The sequence below is a fragment of the Sphaeroforma arctica genome, assembly GCF_001186125.1.
Source record: "Sphaeroforma arctica JP610 unplaced genomic scaffold supercont1.168, whole genome shotgun sequence".
Lineage (NCBI taxonomy): Eukaryota > Ichthyosporea > Ichthyophonida > Sphaeroforma > Sphaeroforma arctica.
In genome coordinates, this window is record NW_014040390.1 from 24,687 (window position 1) to 40,928 (window position 16,242).

The following is a 16,242-nucleotide window of genomic DNA, read 5'->3' on the forward strand; positions in this document are numbered from 1 at the left end:
ATTCGTATGTGTGCCTATGTGTACGACAACACAATAAACATTTTTACTAGGATTGAAATACATGGAAATCGATGGGTAAATTTATAAAACGCGAGCGATATTGAGAGTACATTTGTGAGTGTCTCTTGTGGTGCAAACTAGCACTAGCCGAATAGTGTTATGCCTTAATAGACTATGCAATACATTCTGCATACGAAGTTGTTTTTCATCAATTACTTACATCCCTTTAATCAACAGGTCGGCACTGAGTAACTACTCACTGGCTCTTATGTATGTGTATGGTAGCTGGGCTCTATATCTGATCTTGCATCAACTATATACAGGTATGTGTTGCAAATTAATTGACGACTGTCGTTCTTCGAGTCTTTCTACTTTTCAAAGGAATCCTTCATGTGGCTAGGGTTTTGTAAGATCTAATTGTACTATGGAGAGTATAGGGCCAAGTGTAGAGGCACTTGACAGTCCTGTCACATCCGTTCCTGTACAGTTGCATTCTCTTACATGTACGCTCCAAGCCAAATGCTGTATGTTTGTCTCAATATACGATATTTACATTCAAGCGCAGAACAGAACCCAAGCAGAGAGTGCCCGGTTTTGGGGGGGGGTGGGGGGGTGAGGTTGTTATATTGGCTTGAGCATGTCAACGTACTTTAGCTATCATAGAGCAGCCGTAGACCACTCGAATCACAGCGAATTTCGCCAATCGCGCCACCTTATCAATAGTATTTGAATGAATACATAGTTAACTGGTGTACAAAATGAACACAGAAAGGCATGTAACCCCTGCTCGGTGCGACCGTTACAATCTAACATTCAATCATCAACCGCGCACAAACATCACCACAGCGGTGCCCACATGCAAAACTGCCAAAGGCACCTACTTGATTTTTATCTAACGCAGATGTCTACTCGTGTGACTCGGTGGGCGTCAGAAACGTCGATTTAAATTCGAGATCTAACCGGTTCATAGCCCGGGGTACATACAGCTTTTACTGCAGACCATTCCAACAGTTTATATCTTGAGATTTCATGTAATAAACTTTGTGCGATAGGTATTTCAACCCTGAGCACGAAGCATGTGGAATGGGTCTGCTTGGCACTCAACAGTGTTATCCTGTACATCGGCCGACAAACACGAAACGGCGCAAATATCACCACTTGGAAATCGCTGAACTATGTTTCGGTGCTGTTGCATGGTATGTCTTCGTTCGGCGTAACTTGGTATGTGCAGTTTCTCATTTCAGATTTAGATGTTGTGAGGTCGTTTGTCATAGCATTGTAGAACTTACGGCCGATCGATTATCAATAGCCGCGCTATCACATGTTCGGTAAACACCCATCTAGCACAAAGTTCTGATTCATCTCGCCGTTCTCTGCCCTTTTTCAGCCGCCGCAACTGTGTGGGAGTTCTACAGCCCTCCACCTGACTACTTAATTCTGGTGTTCATCATGATATCCATGGTTTGCTGTTTCAGCCTCAATATCTTCATCGGAAGTATGTACTTTCTTTCTGTTATTACTATATTCAATTTAGTGGGATTTGTTCTACGGGGTTAGTATCTCCGCTTTTATTTGGCATGTGTCTTGTATAGTGGCTACCTTTTCCTAGTTTCCCGGACCTTGATTTGGATCTGTTCACTAATGTCTCGCTGTGTGCTACTCGCTGGACAAAGTCACACAATTTGACTACTTGTTCAGTTGCCGGCGTCTTAGTGTCTCCAAGAACTGTTAAAACAATCTGAAACTTCCTTACCCATTGATTAATTACTGTTTGTAGTGGTGAACGCGAATTCGGTAAAGACGGCAAAGAAGAAATAGTCATACTCTATAGGCAGATGGCCTAAATTTAGAAAGGTCCGTGGTCGCAATCGGACCCACTCCTATCCGATTGGCTGTTAGCTTGAAGTGCACACTTTGCTGCCGAACCTTAGTATCTGTTATTGGACAATGAGAATGGTGTCGAAGCCCTGACCCGCGTATCACTATATGCGAAGGGACAATCCCACCATATTGTTTATTGTGATTCAACTCTGGGGTGAGGTATAAATTTAGTCAGCTATTGCGGCCATTTAGATTAAAATCTCAAGGAAGTGAGTCGTGTCAATATAGTTGTATCACGATCCTCCACTGTTTTTTTTAACCTTCATGCCGAGCGATAAAATATTCTGAGCATATTCTCTCTGATTAGGTTCAAAGGATGACACCGTCTCATCGCTGACGAAAGGTATCTGTAGCGTCGTATTGTATCATATGTCATCTAAATGATATTTGCAATGATATGATGTATTTTCGTTTTTGTATGATATTTTCTTCTCGGGTACTCAATTGTGGTGCCCCGTGAGCGCTATGCTTGTATCATTTCGCTGTCTTTTTTGAGATTCATTTTAGTCCAAACGGCACTGCTTATTAGCATTATCTAACGGAATCGAATCAACGCATGCTCTTTGTCCTATCAGACAAAAGGTGATACAAAAGAGGGACCCAAGGCAAAATCTGCCAGTATGGTTAGTTTTGATATTTCTGACAATATGTATCTCCATTGGCAATCACATTAAGCTGTTTTGCTACGTATCTCACATATATCAGAGACGTATATGGCATATTAAGACCAACCCTGATATTAGAATCAATTAGTCTAGCTACAAGTAAAACGAATCCACAATAATAATAAAATCGAGTCTTCTGAGAGTATATATGACTCATCATTGCAAGAAGTGGTTCAATCAATTGATAATGCGCTGCCATATTCATGCAAATTACTTTTTTTGTGGCAGCCGAGACCAGTTGCTATAATCAGCTTCAGTTATTCAAAGTAGAGAGATGTGCCATAAGGGTTCAACGCAAATATCGTTACATTGGTTGTAGTTACGCGCGGCTGACGCTAAACACTGTAATGTATCCGAGTAGCTTACGATTAGGAGTATGCGTTGATGAAATTTATAGCTTGTTCTGCTCCGCTTTAGATGGATGATGTAGTGTGAGATATGCCAAGAGGATCACCGTTTCAATTTGGTTTTCGGTACCTTAGCTATAGATGCATCGATCTTTGTAAATAGAGGAAAACTATCTAGATCAAAGTCCATCATCTACACACCTTTGGCAACTTCTCGGTACTTAAGATGGTTTGAGTGCAATTGTACAAAGTCAGTTAGTGGAAATCAATCGCCGAATTTGGCAAATACCAAATTATCGAGAGACTATTGTCGGCCAATTCAATCGCTCAGAGACATGGTTAGCTCTTCGATTAATGAACCATTTCAAAAGTTACATTGTAAAACGGTGAATTTAACGGTGTCCCCAGACTACTGCAGATCGCACGTCTCCGACAAATTGTAAACTCTGTATGAATTTAACAGTACAGGGTACACAATATATGTTCTTACCACTATCGCTAAACTGAATAATATAAACATGAAATATCATTTAGCAACGAGACGTACATATCTCGAATCACACTACCGATTTGTTTACCTAGAATACGATAGTTATTGCTTCTTTTGATGTTCACTTCTCAGTTCACTGATGAATTTGGGCAAGATTGAATTTTCTATGATCCATGACAGAATATGATTTAGCGCAGCATACACAGCAGCTTGCATTGACAGTATTCGGCCTCATAATTAAAATTTATGTAATCATGTGCTGCTATTTTACATAGCCCCTCTCACCCTCAGCTTGAAAGTTATAATGTTGGCTTACAAATGTGAACCCTAGTCTCAGAAAGCTCACATGAATTGTACAAGCTAAAAAGAAAAAAGGGATTCGACCATTGTCTTAATACTTGGTTATATGTTCTCAGACAAAGTATGCCTAACCTCGCATACACTGTCACGTTTATGTTTATGACTTAGAGGTACTCGATGTTGAGCAGGACGCTTTTTTGGGGAAAAAAATTGGATTTTTGGAGACATACTTGCCATGATCTTATAAGCTTATAATGAATGATGTTGGTTGATATTACCTAACTACATCAGGTTGCTTGTTTGTGAGTAAGATCGCACCAGCATCAGACTTGTTCTTGTGAAGCCGTTTGCGAAACTTGATATAATCTGGATCATCAAAAGCTGATGGTGCTATATCGTATTCTGCCTCGTCTGCGTATTATATTGTTTTGTAAATATTATACAATCAGCATGTTTGTATTTCCCGAAAACCATATTGAGCACGTAAGATATAAGATATGTATTAGCTTCACGTGTGCAATGAAGTACGATTTCTTTCGTCGGGATGCGATGTGATCCAATATCTAAGGCACCGAGCCATCAATGTTATCAACCTCATACGTTCCACTCTTCTTATCGGCCACTGAAATCACAAACGGTACAATATACTTGGCCGTATTAAAGCACAGTCGTGTCGGAATTGTAAATATTTTTGTTGGATATGTCCCCGACCTCAAATTCGACTATATCTTTAGTCTCTTTTTCAAAGCGATATTCTTCATGTCCCTCAAACGAGGAAAAACTAGGTTTCTGGTTCTACGCAGCTTTTACAACGAGGGCAATACAATATCTTCCTGAGAAGGTACGTATACGTTACTATAATGTCCCCCGAAATAGTGAGCGGTTGTACTCAGTTAATTGATTACGGTCACACGTCATCCCAGTCAAGTAACGCTCTTCTCATGAATTTTTTTTATCTTCCCATGTCTCACCTCGATAGCACTTTGTATCTGAGGTTAATATGGTACACCCATTTTATGGCATGTATCTGCAACAAGTAACAGTGTCGTCATAACATTTACTATAAACTTGCTACCGTTGTCAGTGCACACTATAAAACAAATATGAATGTTCTCAGCCAAAGTTTGAGTTCATTTGTCTTACAGAGGATATAATAAGTGCACTTAGCACGACGATCCATTACCACAGGAAAGGTAGAAGAGTTAACAGATGGTGATAAGTCGTGAAACAACTGGTGGGCGGAAGCAAATATCCTCTCATACATAAGGATATACATAGCAGGATTAATAAATACACTTAAGCCAGCAGATGCAAAATGGGAATCACTGCTCATACTTCATGAGGAAGATCCTGCGCACGAACAGGAAGGGTTTAAAGTGTCACTGGCAGACCTCTTAGAACCCAATTCAAAAATACCTCCAGATGTACATTACAACCTACCGGGCTCTAAAGTCACGGTAAGTCAAATGAGGCAAGCAAAATTGTCCTTTGGACCACAGGTACAGCTTACAAACGAATGAAAATGTACATAAATGGCACAAATATGGTCACATATATAAACATACAGAAACAACAACAGTGAACTTGCCGCTGTCATCTACAGGGAAACATGCACAAACAAATCATTCCTCGAGGAAGGTACGACAGTATGTGGCAAACCCCCATGGGCCGTCACATTAGTGGCAAAGATGAGTACTATAGCTCCAAATTTTAACTCAAGGCATGAACATCCAGCCATACGTATCTCTGCATCACAAATAGTTCTCATTGAGGATGAAAAAAATAAGACCAACTATGAGGCACAAATCCACACCATCGATCAATACCACAATCTGGGATACCATACACCAGAGGTGACGGGAAACAAACTGCAAGTAAATAGACATGGTTGGCCACAAGTTCAACAGGTATAAAGTTGTGTACTGTGTCTCAAGAACAAATTTTCGAAAAGGGGTTCTATCCCTTACAATCTATTTCAGCCGCGTTTCCAGGCGACAAAATACAAATGAACACCATAGGCTCACTACTGGACTCAAACAGATGATACTCATAGCAATGATGGACATATCAGCAGCTACCGTAGCAAGAACGCTGGTACCAATAGTGTGTAAACATGGATGCCCACAAGTCATACAAACAGACCAAGACACCGAATATGCCAATGATATTCTTTCAAACGTCATTGCACAAACGCCGACACGACACCTAGTCTCACGCCCATACCAACCCAATGTCTTAGGTGCAAACGAACGATCACATAGAGACCTCATACCATTGATAAGGAAATTCGTTAAGTAAAATTAAGGCAACTCGCGTTCGAGACATTCATTCGTACAAATAGGTCACAATATTCGGTTTTCAAGAAGACATAAATCACCTCGATTCTATTTTATTTTGGACGCAGATTAAATCAACTAACGGATTACAATACAGTAGTGAACGTACCAAATACAGCAGTACCATGGAGACAGCAACTGAGAAATCTAGAAGAGCCAGACCACAACTAGACACTCCTGCTGTGCAATATCAAGTTAAAAATGTGCGCAGCACATGACCAAAAATATCCAGTCAGAGGACATTGAAATGATTCGCTATCAAGGTAAAAAGAACAAAATGACAGCACCATATGGCGGACAGTGCAAAATAATAAGCAGGGAAGGCAACGACTGTAACTTTGATGCGATTAAAGCCCCGGAATACAGTAACTCGGTCAGCAATGAATTAATCGACCTCATAAAGAAGGCCAATGGTTTGGGAGATGTACAAATATCTCAGGAGACACAGTTCTCCTCAATATCAGACCACCGGCCATCCAACAGCAGCGATTGATCCCAGTAGCACCTACTGCAGTGGACATATGGAGAGCGTACCTGGACGCATGAAACAAACATCGCAGATGTTGATGTTCTTACAATTTACCGACGACGGACCAGCCGCAAGCGGAAGGCAATCCAGGCCGACGAAGTCAACAGCAGCGAGCACTTATGAACGATCAGTGAGTAACAGAAAGCGCACGAGGCGAGATACTTGACCAAGTTTCATTGATACCGAGGGACACTTTCACGTTTCTCACCCTGAAACATGCTCCGCCCACACTACAAATGGATAAGGACCAAAGACTCGGTTTGTAGAGCCACCGTTGAGATGCGCTTTACCAAGCTAAGTTGTTAACCAAGGACACAGGTCAAGACTTACTCCGATGAACGTGGTTGAGAACTCCCGTAATAGTATTCTTAATTAGGTAATACGTAAGAATAGAAATGGAGGCGGGGGGGTTTTGTTTACCTGCTAAAAAGCCTCTTTTTTTTTTCCTGTACAAAAACACCAACTTCAAGATGATCTACTACTGTAAGATGTCACTTTCCACTCCTACACAATCGCAGATATACAAAGTTGGGGGTCTGTAGCATCTAGGGACCAGATTAACAAAAAGTCAATACAATACTTCAAACCACAGAATCATCAGATACTGAGTTTTGGGTCTGGATCTATTCCTGATATTAGAGCCTTCAGAAAAATAGCGGTAGAACCGGTAAATTAAACTGGGACCCCGGGTGTGAGAGAAACACTCAAGTACAAGAAATCTGAGTCTAGTGAATTAAAACATTAGAAATCACCAGTTCGTTTTTCTCAAACTACGGACTTTTCCTAGCTGAGATAATCGTACTTGAGAGAGGCCTATTATTTGCTTTGGTCGTACCTTTCCAGCTACTCTTTACACTCTACAAGTTTATAGTTCTGTCAACGAACTGCATATACCTTAGGTTCGCATCAAGCCTTCGATACAGTACACCTCCAGTGTCCTTCTGGATGCTCATGCCGCTACCATAAACATTACTCCATCTCTTGGTGGCTGGGCTACCAGTGCTTATTGTTTTGAGTTGCTTAAAGGCGTCGTCACAGCCATTGGCTTATAAAGCTCGTAGCTTACCTTTATGACGCCTCAAATGTCCAAAAGGTATCAAATAGCTTGATAGATGAGGAACTTCACCCGACAAGAAGTTGTCGAAACCGACTATGCTGGTTGTATTCTTCCGGACGTGGGCGCTCTTTAATCTAGTAAGTGTTGTACCTTTCTTGGATCGATGTATAATGACAGCTGTAGTTCGTTAACACCGAAGTGGCACTTGTTGCACTTATTGTTGTTAATTTGAAGTCGTGCTTGTTCAGTCTTTTTAGCGCCTCTCTGATAACTCGGCCTGTGTTCTTTTTGGTCTTGGTGAAGACTACTTTGTCATCTATATACACTTGTTCGTTGTTTCTACATGATTCGTTAGAACAACCGATGGGCGGGCACATGTGATACCAAATGGTGGCCCGTTAAACGAGTACTTTATCAATCCCAGGTAAACGTGAAGTGCTTCCTGTGTGGCTTGTGTATCTTCATATGGCGATATCCTCATTTTAAATCGATGGCGTGTGCTTTTCCAATTCGTCTCAGTAACCCATTAATCATCGGTAAGTGAAAACTAAGTGTTGGGCTCAAGTCCGCATACACTTGCATCTTCTTTAAAATCCTATTAGAATTGAGCTGGCCTACGGTCAAAAGTGCTAGATTTACTGGGGTGAAGCTCGTTGTTTGCTTTGACAACTCCAGCTTCCAACCAGGCCTCGAATTGATCTCTGACCATCTATTTATGACGTTATGCAACATAGTTGCGTGTTGGACACTCAATATAGTAAATTAGGTGAATGACTGAATAAACCAACCTAGTACTAGGTTAGTTGATATTCACCTTATTTTCTACGCTATGCTTTGAGGGGTCCACCTTAGTCTAGTTTAAGCTCACATATCTGTTGAAAAATTTCGAATATAGCCCAGTCTGTGAAATTAAATTCCATTGTTCTCAAATATAAGATCCTTTAGCTTCTCTGTAAAATGCGGAATTATTACCTTTACAGTATTAGAAAGCTTATATGTCGCAGCTTCAATAAATTCTCATCTGATTGGTATTTATTTATTTTGGATCAATGTTGGTAGGTAAACATATAGTAGTTGTACCTAACGACAGCAAACCATCCATTGTGTTACAAATAACTGTTTTGGTAACTACTTGTGACTACTGATCGTTAATTTGATAATGTGAGTCGTAAAGCAACAGCAACTTCTCGACACATTATCTCTTGGCTAACTTTAATATAGTATTTTCCAATTTACAAGTCACATAATATATTTTACAGAAACGTGATGGCATGCATAAAATCTACGAGCCCTGATACCAACAACACTTTTATTTTATACCCATTAACTCGTACATCAAGAACGACACGCTCGTCTGTGGGCACATTATTTTGTTGTAGTGACAAGGCCAGGAGTTGTAACTTTAATACTGCTTGTGAAATCCCCCAGTGCCTGCACAATCTTTACATTTTTTTACAAAGTGCTTACACATAGTGTTGTGTCGGCCGTTTTATCTCCCGTTAGATTCATCTTGGGCCATCGTCCAATCACGATCTGTCTCGATGCAAGTTCTGATCACTTTTTACTTGTGATGTGCTGATTCAGGTTGCTGTGCAGCCTTGTCATGGGAAGCACCTTGCGAGTTGGTGCGCGGCGAATGTGTTGTAGCATCAAATTCTAATCGTTCCGTGCGATTTGTAATGTCTCAATTTTGACTTTCCCAGTAGGTAGCTCAAAATGCATTAGCCCTATTTGCTGCCAGCCATGCAGGCATACCTCATCATTTTTTCCGACCAAGATACCATTTTCCCTCTTGATCTCGTGATTTCATAGCAGGCGATGGCGATGGTGTAATTTCTGACTTAGCACAACATCCCTCCAGCTACGAGTCGCGACATTAGCGTTGACGATGCACCGTCAAAACAAAAAGAGCGAAAGAGGAGGCGGGTTTCGGTACATAGGGCATAGTTTCATAATGCGCAATCGAGTATCTAGTTTTATCTGCTTGGTATTTCCATTTCACCTTCGGTAAGTACACGCTTACGTGTCATTGACTTTGAAAGTAGTACTCTATAAAAAGATGCCCAGAACTTAATACTTGGGTAAGAGTAGTTTGCATTCTTATCTGCTTGAAAAACGAGTTCAACTTTGTATATTTATCGTTGTCGTTACTACTAGATTCAGTCGCATCGGTTGCCACCAAATTTATTATGATCTTCGTCCTTTGGGAATAATTTATATCCATGCGTCCTACTGTATGCCCTTGCAAGCTTTGTCCATAGAACCTTATCAATGGGTAAGCAAGTCCGCTACATCGTCTCTATATCTTTTATTCTTATTGTAAAAAATCGCCTGCACGTGGTACCCCTTTTTACCACCTGTGATACAAGCTAGGTACACGATCTTTTCCACTATTGCGTATCGACACTCAATCCGTCATAATTAGGCAACAAAGGTATATGTAGAACTAGATATAGATACTCATCTTGCAGCTACGTTTGACTCTTGTTCGTAGATACCCTCTTCTCTTCTCGCGTTTCACTATACCACCGGTAGTGAATGCTGTGGGGCGCAGCGAAATACCTACTGTGTTAATAGATCATATTAACTCATACTTCTCATCTTTGACATCAGTCCAATTGTTTTGCACATGCAAGGGTCAAATCTCCTAAGTCACGAACTTCATTTTCACAGTAGCCATTGATGAATACAAGTTGGCTATCCTTCGTCGCAGTCATCGCCGGCACAATCTCATAGCCATCCGATGAGCTTCTAGTCTGCTCACTTAACATCTGGATTTACTAGCAAGTTTCCCTCGTCCGTGTTCATAACTTTTTTGGATCACGAACCAACTGCATCGCCCTCGTCCTGATTCTCGGCAATCGGGTTTTGACGCGCGGCAACCGGTTCGCCCTTACGAGTATTTTGCGAAAAGTATTGGTGTTTAAAACGGCAAGCCGTGACCGAGTTTTCGTACCAATTGTCTTGTACAATTTGAAGTCTCGCTCTGTCATACCAGAACAGACAATATGGTTTGATATTTAGTTTAGTACATTTGAGGCTGCTGGACAATGTATACAACAATTATGCCGCCAAACCGTATTCAAGCCATCTATCGTTTATGCCCTTCCAACAATCGTTATTCGGAGAATATAGCCACTTGAAAACGAACAATTCATTCATTCACACACTGAACAGCTCCTCCTTATCCGCATCCGGCGAATATGAATGAAGTGCTCGCTTGATGACTATGTGTAGCGCATTGCGATTTTTCTGTCACGTTATAGATTATTCACGACTGCTGTGTCCAAACAATAAGTGGCTCTATAAAAAGGTTAGTCGCGAACAAGCAAGCTATTCTCTCGCAAACACGAATTCAGTTTCAGAAGTATCTGTACTATTCCCGACAAGCTCTTATATATCAATTCTGCCTGCTTCATGTACCCAGTTGTCTTGGAGATCGTGGGTTTAGTTGGATCGGCCAATCAGAGCAACATACGGATAGGTGAGAGCGTATTATGTACGTTCTCTTTCTCCAACACGTTTCACCACGATACCTTCCCCACAATAGCTATAATGACCTGCAAAGCGCTAGCACGATTTCTCAGACTTTCTTTCGTCGTCTTAGCGAGAAAAAAAATGACATATGCCCTCGCTCAAATCGGGCAACCAATAGGCGATATACATTAACTTTGCGAATCTCATTGCAGCTGTTTTTGGTGGGCGAATTTTGATTCTTGGCGGTCTATGCATACATCTGTGCCATACAATATATCGAAGTGAATTGGGTCACAGTGTCACACTTCTGTGACACCTTTTCTATACAAGGCATGATACAGACCGCAACCAGAACCAAGTGCATGGCAGGCATCGGATCAGGCAACAAGAAATCCATGGACTTGTTTTTTCACTGATGGGCCAAGATTTGGCCATATTGCCCAACCGTCAGAAATATTCACCATTCAGCTGAAGGGTTTATCCGGATGCTACGATACTGCTCATATTGCATTAAAAAGAAATGTAGAGCCACGCTACATCTAGCACATACTTTATGATTTAAGATTATGAGCGCTTTGATAATTTATTAATTACCATAGTTGTAGAAATATATTGCGTTTGGCGCGCTTTAATAAAACAAAACTCTGTGACTGACATCAATGCATATGTGGGGCGTGCATAGCAATAAAGCATAGAAACTTTGGTTTCAAACCCATTACGTTTTGCGGGATCTGATTTACACTACATTCTCCAACTGTCATGGATATATTGTTGGGCGCTTGTGGGAAGCAATAAATTTGTGTGAAGAGCTAGCGAAGCTATGATAAAGGTCGACCATTACCGATTGTACAACTTTTTTTTGCACTTTTACAAGGTTTTCACTATACAATAATATTAATTACCAAATTTGGATATGCAGAAGGTTTGGCGGGAGGGATAAGACTGATGAAAGTATTGATTATCCGTTGTCTGTATGCTGTGCAAAGCTGCCAACTGCCATAATACCTGTAAAAGTGTAACTTTAGTTGTAGTGTTGAGTGTATAATGTATTTTCATTTTCATACTATTGTGATTTAATCACATTTATGTATATTCATAATATATGTAATCGTGTTCTGATCGTTAGTACAATTTTGTTTTGATCAGTGAACATGGTCCCTTGGCAACTTGGCACTAAAACAACTTATCATAGCACGACGCTTTAAGTTCCTATATTCTGATAATGAACACGCTCTGCGATTTTAACAACCAACTACAAATTTACGGTCATATTTATATTTTAGTGTTGAGTGTAAAGTGTATTTTCATTTTCAAACTATTGTGCTTTAATCAGATTTATGTATATTCAGAACTTATGTAGTTGTGTATTGACCCTTAGTACAATTATATTTTGATCAGTGATCATGGTCTCTTGGCAACTTGACACTAAAACAATTTATCATAACACGAAGCTTTAAGCTCCTACATTCTGACAACGATCACGTACTGTAATTTTAACAACTAGCTACAAAACTACGGTCATATTTATATCGTAGTGTTAAGTGTATAGTGTATTTATATTGTCAAACTATTGTGATTTAATCAGATTTATGTATATTGATAGAATATGCAGTTGTGTACTGACAGTTAGTACAATTTTGTTTTGATCAGTTTCCATAGTCCCTTGGCAACTTGACACTAATAACATCTATCATAGCACGACGCTTCAAGCTTCTACAACAGTGAAATTCGACAACGAACATGCAATATGATTTTAACAACTAACTACAAAGCCACGGTCATATTTACAGCTTAATATCTAACTTGGAAGCTTTCAATTTGTATGTTTTTATTTGCCGCGAATATGATTGACTTCACCGATGGCGATAGTCAACTTATTAAACTCTTCGCTGTTGATCACACAGAAGATGTTTTTATTTTACGCGAAGCCGACATCGCTCAGCGCGACACCGATTGCACGCGCAAGTTCAATGTGCACCTACTTGCAGAGGTGTGTTCACTGTGTAAACTACCCTTCAAAAATCAAGGCAGTGGCTTATGTTCACACACTTTTGCTTATCACTGGTGCAACTTCGTACGAAGATTGGTAAACGATTCATTGAGACCTTGATGACTGTTGCTGGAAATTGATAGACGATGCCAGCGTATGACTGCAGATATAAACAGACCTAACGATGTCTTGATCACAATCAAGCTTATGCTACTAATTTTCTCTGCAACTCTAACTTTTGTTGAATGGGTAAATGAAGGTATTCTTGTTATCGTGATGAGAAACGATTCACTACATCTATTGAAAGACAAGAAACAACAAAGTATGTGTCCACTTTAATACTCAACTACAAAGACTACGACTACTTGTTTCATAATTCACTTAAAAATGAAACTATACGCTGGTTTGTGATGTGCAGTATTTTAGAGAAACCTTGGAAATTTTTCTTTATTTGTTTGTTTACTAGTTTAATTTCATGGAGAAAATTACAGGTGAACTGTTCTGTGTATCACCACTTTACTTATTAATCTATGCATAATCTGTACATAACGCTTACTATAACATTATCTATAGTATTGCAAGTATCTGTATGCTAGCGGAGTGGTTTGTCAAGCATTCGGGCGTGGCGGCGCATATGTGATATAATAATGATAGTTGTGCTCTCAGTGCTCAATAAATAATTGGACCGAGAGTCGTAGGTGAAAGTTGCAAGATCCTAAACTGGGCTAAATAGTTAATTGCAAACACTGTATGTTAAATAACGAAGAGAATACTGGATACAGTGGGTGCATGCATGTCGCCAAACTATTTTAGGTGCAAACGGATGGCTTTTGTTTCTACAAGTTTTAAGATCATTCAAATCACATTGGCTGACAAAACTTACAAGCTTGCCTTTTATATGTTTCAGATTTACTATTATTTTGGATCTCGTCCATGATATTTTCAAATATCATATTTTTGGACGGTTTCCTAACTTCGCACTTTATTTTTGTTATTTCTCAGCATATTTGATTCATATTTCGACATAGCCCCATCTAAATCAAACAGCCAAATATGAATTGGTCGATTAACGGTTCAATTTTTCCTCTTCATATTTTCCCTTCCATAAATTAATTTTTTTTGACAAATATTCCCAGAAGTGTCTTGCTTTTAATTTTACTGAGAGATATATGGACCTCGTAACCTCTTTTTTTTAGGAGGCTATAGGTGATATATTGTTTATATTGATATCTTTATTACTTCTCTCTTCATCTAAGCTGCTAAGATAATCAAATCAATATCAAACCCTTCTGAAACACAAAATATCTGGAAGGACCATTCTGTAGTAATTAAAATGAATGACTACAAATGGCTAAAGTCATCAGCTATAATGAGACTTTTACCACTACATGCAGCCATGAAACATAACACGCTGTTCTCGCTGTCGTCGCCACTCAGGGTTGGCATGTTGAGCAAATGAATGTTGGCACGGCCTATCTTATGCTGATCTCGACGAGCCCATCTATATACACCCACCCAAGCGCTCCAACGCTGTAGAGCTTCCTTCCGGTCACATCATGACGCTCAAGAAGAGCCTCTATGGGCTGAAACTGTTTGACCATCTGTGGCATACCTTAATAAAATCCAAACTTTTAGGTATGGGCTTCATCCAATTTACCACTGACCCATGCATGTTCGTCTGTAACAGTGATACGACTAAACGATACCATCATCTGCGGCAAAACAACGGGAGATGCTAGTACCTTCAAACGTCTCCTTCAACAAGAATACAATTGCAAGGACATGGGGGATCCCAATGACTTCTTGGTGTACGAATTCTTACTACCAACGACTCGATCATCCTTTTTCAAAACAACTATGTTATGGACGCCCTCGAACGATTTGACACGACCTATTGTCATTCTGCCCCAACTCCCGCAACAATGGAGAAACCCCACGAAAACACTGGCCTACGCTATGACTTGTGCATATCGCAAATTAATAGGTACGACACAATATTTGTCCGTTCTTACCGGCATCGACATTACTTACATCCTGAACACACTCGCCCGGTATATGGACAATCCTTCTGAGTCCAACTGGTTAGCGGCGAAACGCATCCTATGTTATCTCAAGGCTGCGCCTCTACTGGGGCTCACATACCGCTATAAACCCGGCACTCCGATCCCCGATGCTATCTCCGATACCGACCACCTCTACTTCCGGCTTTATCTTACGAATCAATGGACTCCCTATTGCACAGATATCACAACGATGGAAGGCGCTATTGACAAAGAAAACGGAATCCGAATATTTTGCGACCTCTGAGGTCTCCAAACAAACACAATGGCTAAGCAATATCCTCCTTGAGCTTAGTTTTCTCAAACCGACCCTACCGTTCTCTACTGCGATAGCCGCTCTGTCGTTCATGCCGTCAACTTTACTGGTCCCAGAAGAACCTAAAAAAAAAATACATATTCGCGACTTGCAGACACAAGGCATCATTATTATTCAACACATCAAATCGGATGACAATCCCTCCGATTTATTACCAAAAATACGGCACGTCCAACACACTCCAAGCATATACATTATATGTTCCACGATCCCTACCGACCATAGCCAGTACCAGTTACCCTGAGCTACAACGCAGGGGAGAAGGGTTTGCCTTCAGGAGAGTGTCAAGATATTATATAAGTCATCCATTATTAAATATCAAGACTACAATGTCATAGTGTCATGTCCCTATGACAGCACCATGACACGCCAAGATGTATGGTAGTAGATCCCGCCTCAAATGTTCACTCATATCTAGATGGCAGATAGGATAAATAACCTTCAGAAGAAGAATAAATAAAGCTACTTGATACAAGAACATAAACGTTTAACACCCGTGACAGCATATCTAGGTATATATCGGATGTCAATATCATGGCGGCGAAGTTTCTCGACAAATCGGAGGAGTCGGTTACCACAGGTATTCTTCTCAAACACATATTCCACTTGGAAGAAAGGAAGGACGTCAATCACAAGTGGATAGTAGTTCGCCGTGATAGTCATTTCCTCTTTGTCAATACCCTATGGTACTTTAGAAGCTTAGACTGTAGGTGATGTTTTTTTTTTGTGAGATGGGGGTGTCGTCATTGTGGTTGTTGTAGTCGTTGAAGTAGTGCGGTCTGCAGTATACCGAT

At 40.3% G+C, this 16,242-nt stretch overlaps 2 protein-coding genes across 2 annotated transcripts; both read left to right on the forward strand.

The window, feature by feature from the left end:
* Positions 1 to 235: 235 nt before the first annotated feature.
* On the forward strand, positions 236 to 2,249 carry SARC_03333 (hypothetical protein). The gene is made up of 4 exons (XM_014302864.1): positions 236 to 323; positions 1,053 to 1,196; positions 1,388 to 1,495; positions 1,778 to 2,249. The coding sequence occupies exons 1-4, from the start codon at positions 269 to 271 to the stop codon at positions 1,816 to 1,818; spliced, it is 348 nt and encodes a 115-aa protein (XP_014158339.1). The 5' UTR covers positions 236 to 268; the 3' UTR covers positions 1,819 to 2,249.
* A 3,786-nt stretch (positions 2,250 to 6,035) lies between these two features.
* Positions 6,036 to 6,564, forward strand: SARC_03334 (hypothetical protein). The gene has a single exon (XM_014302865.1). It carries the CDS (start codon positions 6,234 to 6,236, stop codon positions 6,510 to 6,512), a length of 279 nt encoding a protein of 92 aa, XP_014158340.1. The 5' UTR covers positions 6,036 to 6,233; the 3' UTR covers positions 6,513 to 6,564.
* Positions 6,565 to 16,242: the final 9,678 nt, after the last annotated feature.

What these genes read in the sequence shown, in the direction of transcription:
- SARC_03333 (XM_014302864.1), top strand. Translation starts at nt 269, where the DNA reads ATGTATGTGTATGGTAGCTGGGCTCTATATCTGATCTTGCATCAACTA. An exon ending in CTTGCATCAACTATATACAG is followed by an intron (nt 324 to 1,052) that starts GTATGTGTTGCA and finishes TTTGTGCGATAG; the next exon opens with GTATTTCAACCCTGAGCACG. An exon ending in TGTTTCGGTGCTGTTGCATG is followed by an intron (nt 1,197 to 1,387) that starts GTATGTCTTCGT and finishes GCCCTTTTTCAG; the next exon opens with CCGCCGCAACTGTGTGGGAG.
- SARC_03334 (XM_014302865.1), top strand. Translation starts at nt 6,234, where the DNA reads ATGACCAAAAATATCCAGTCAGAGGACATTGAAATGATTCGCTATCAA.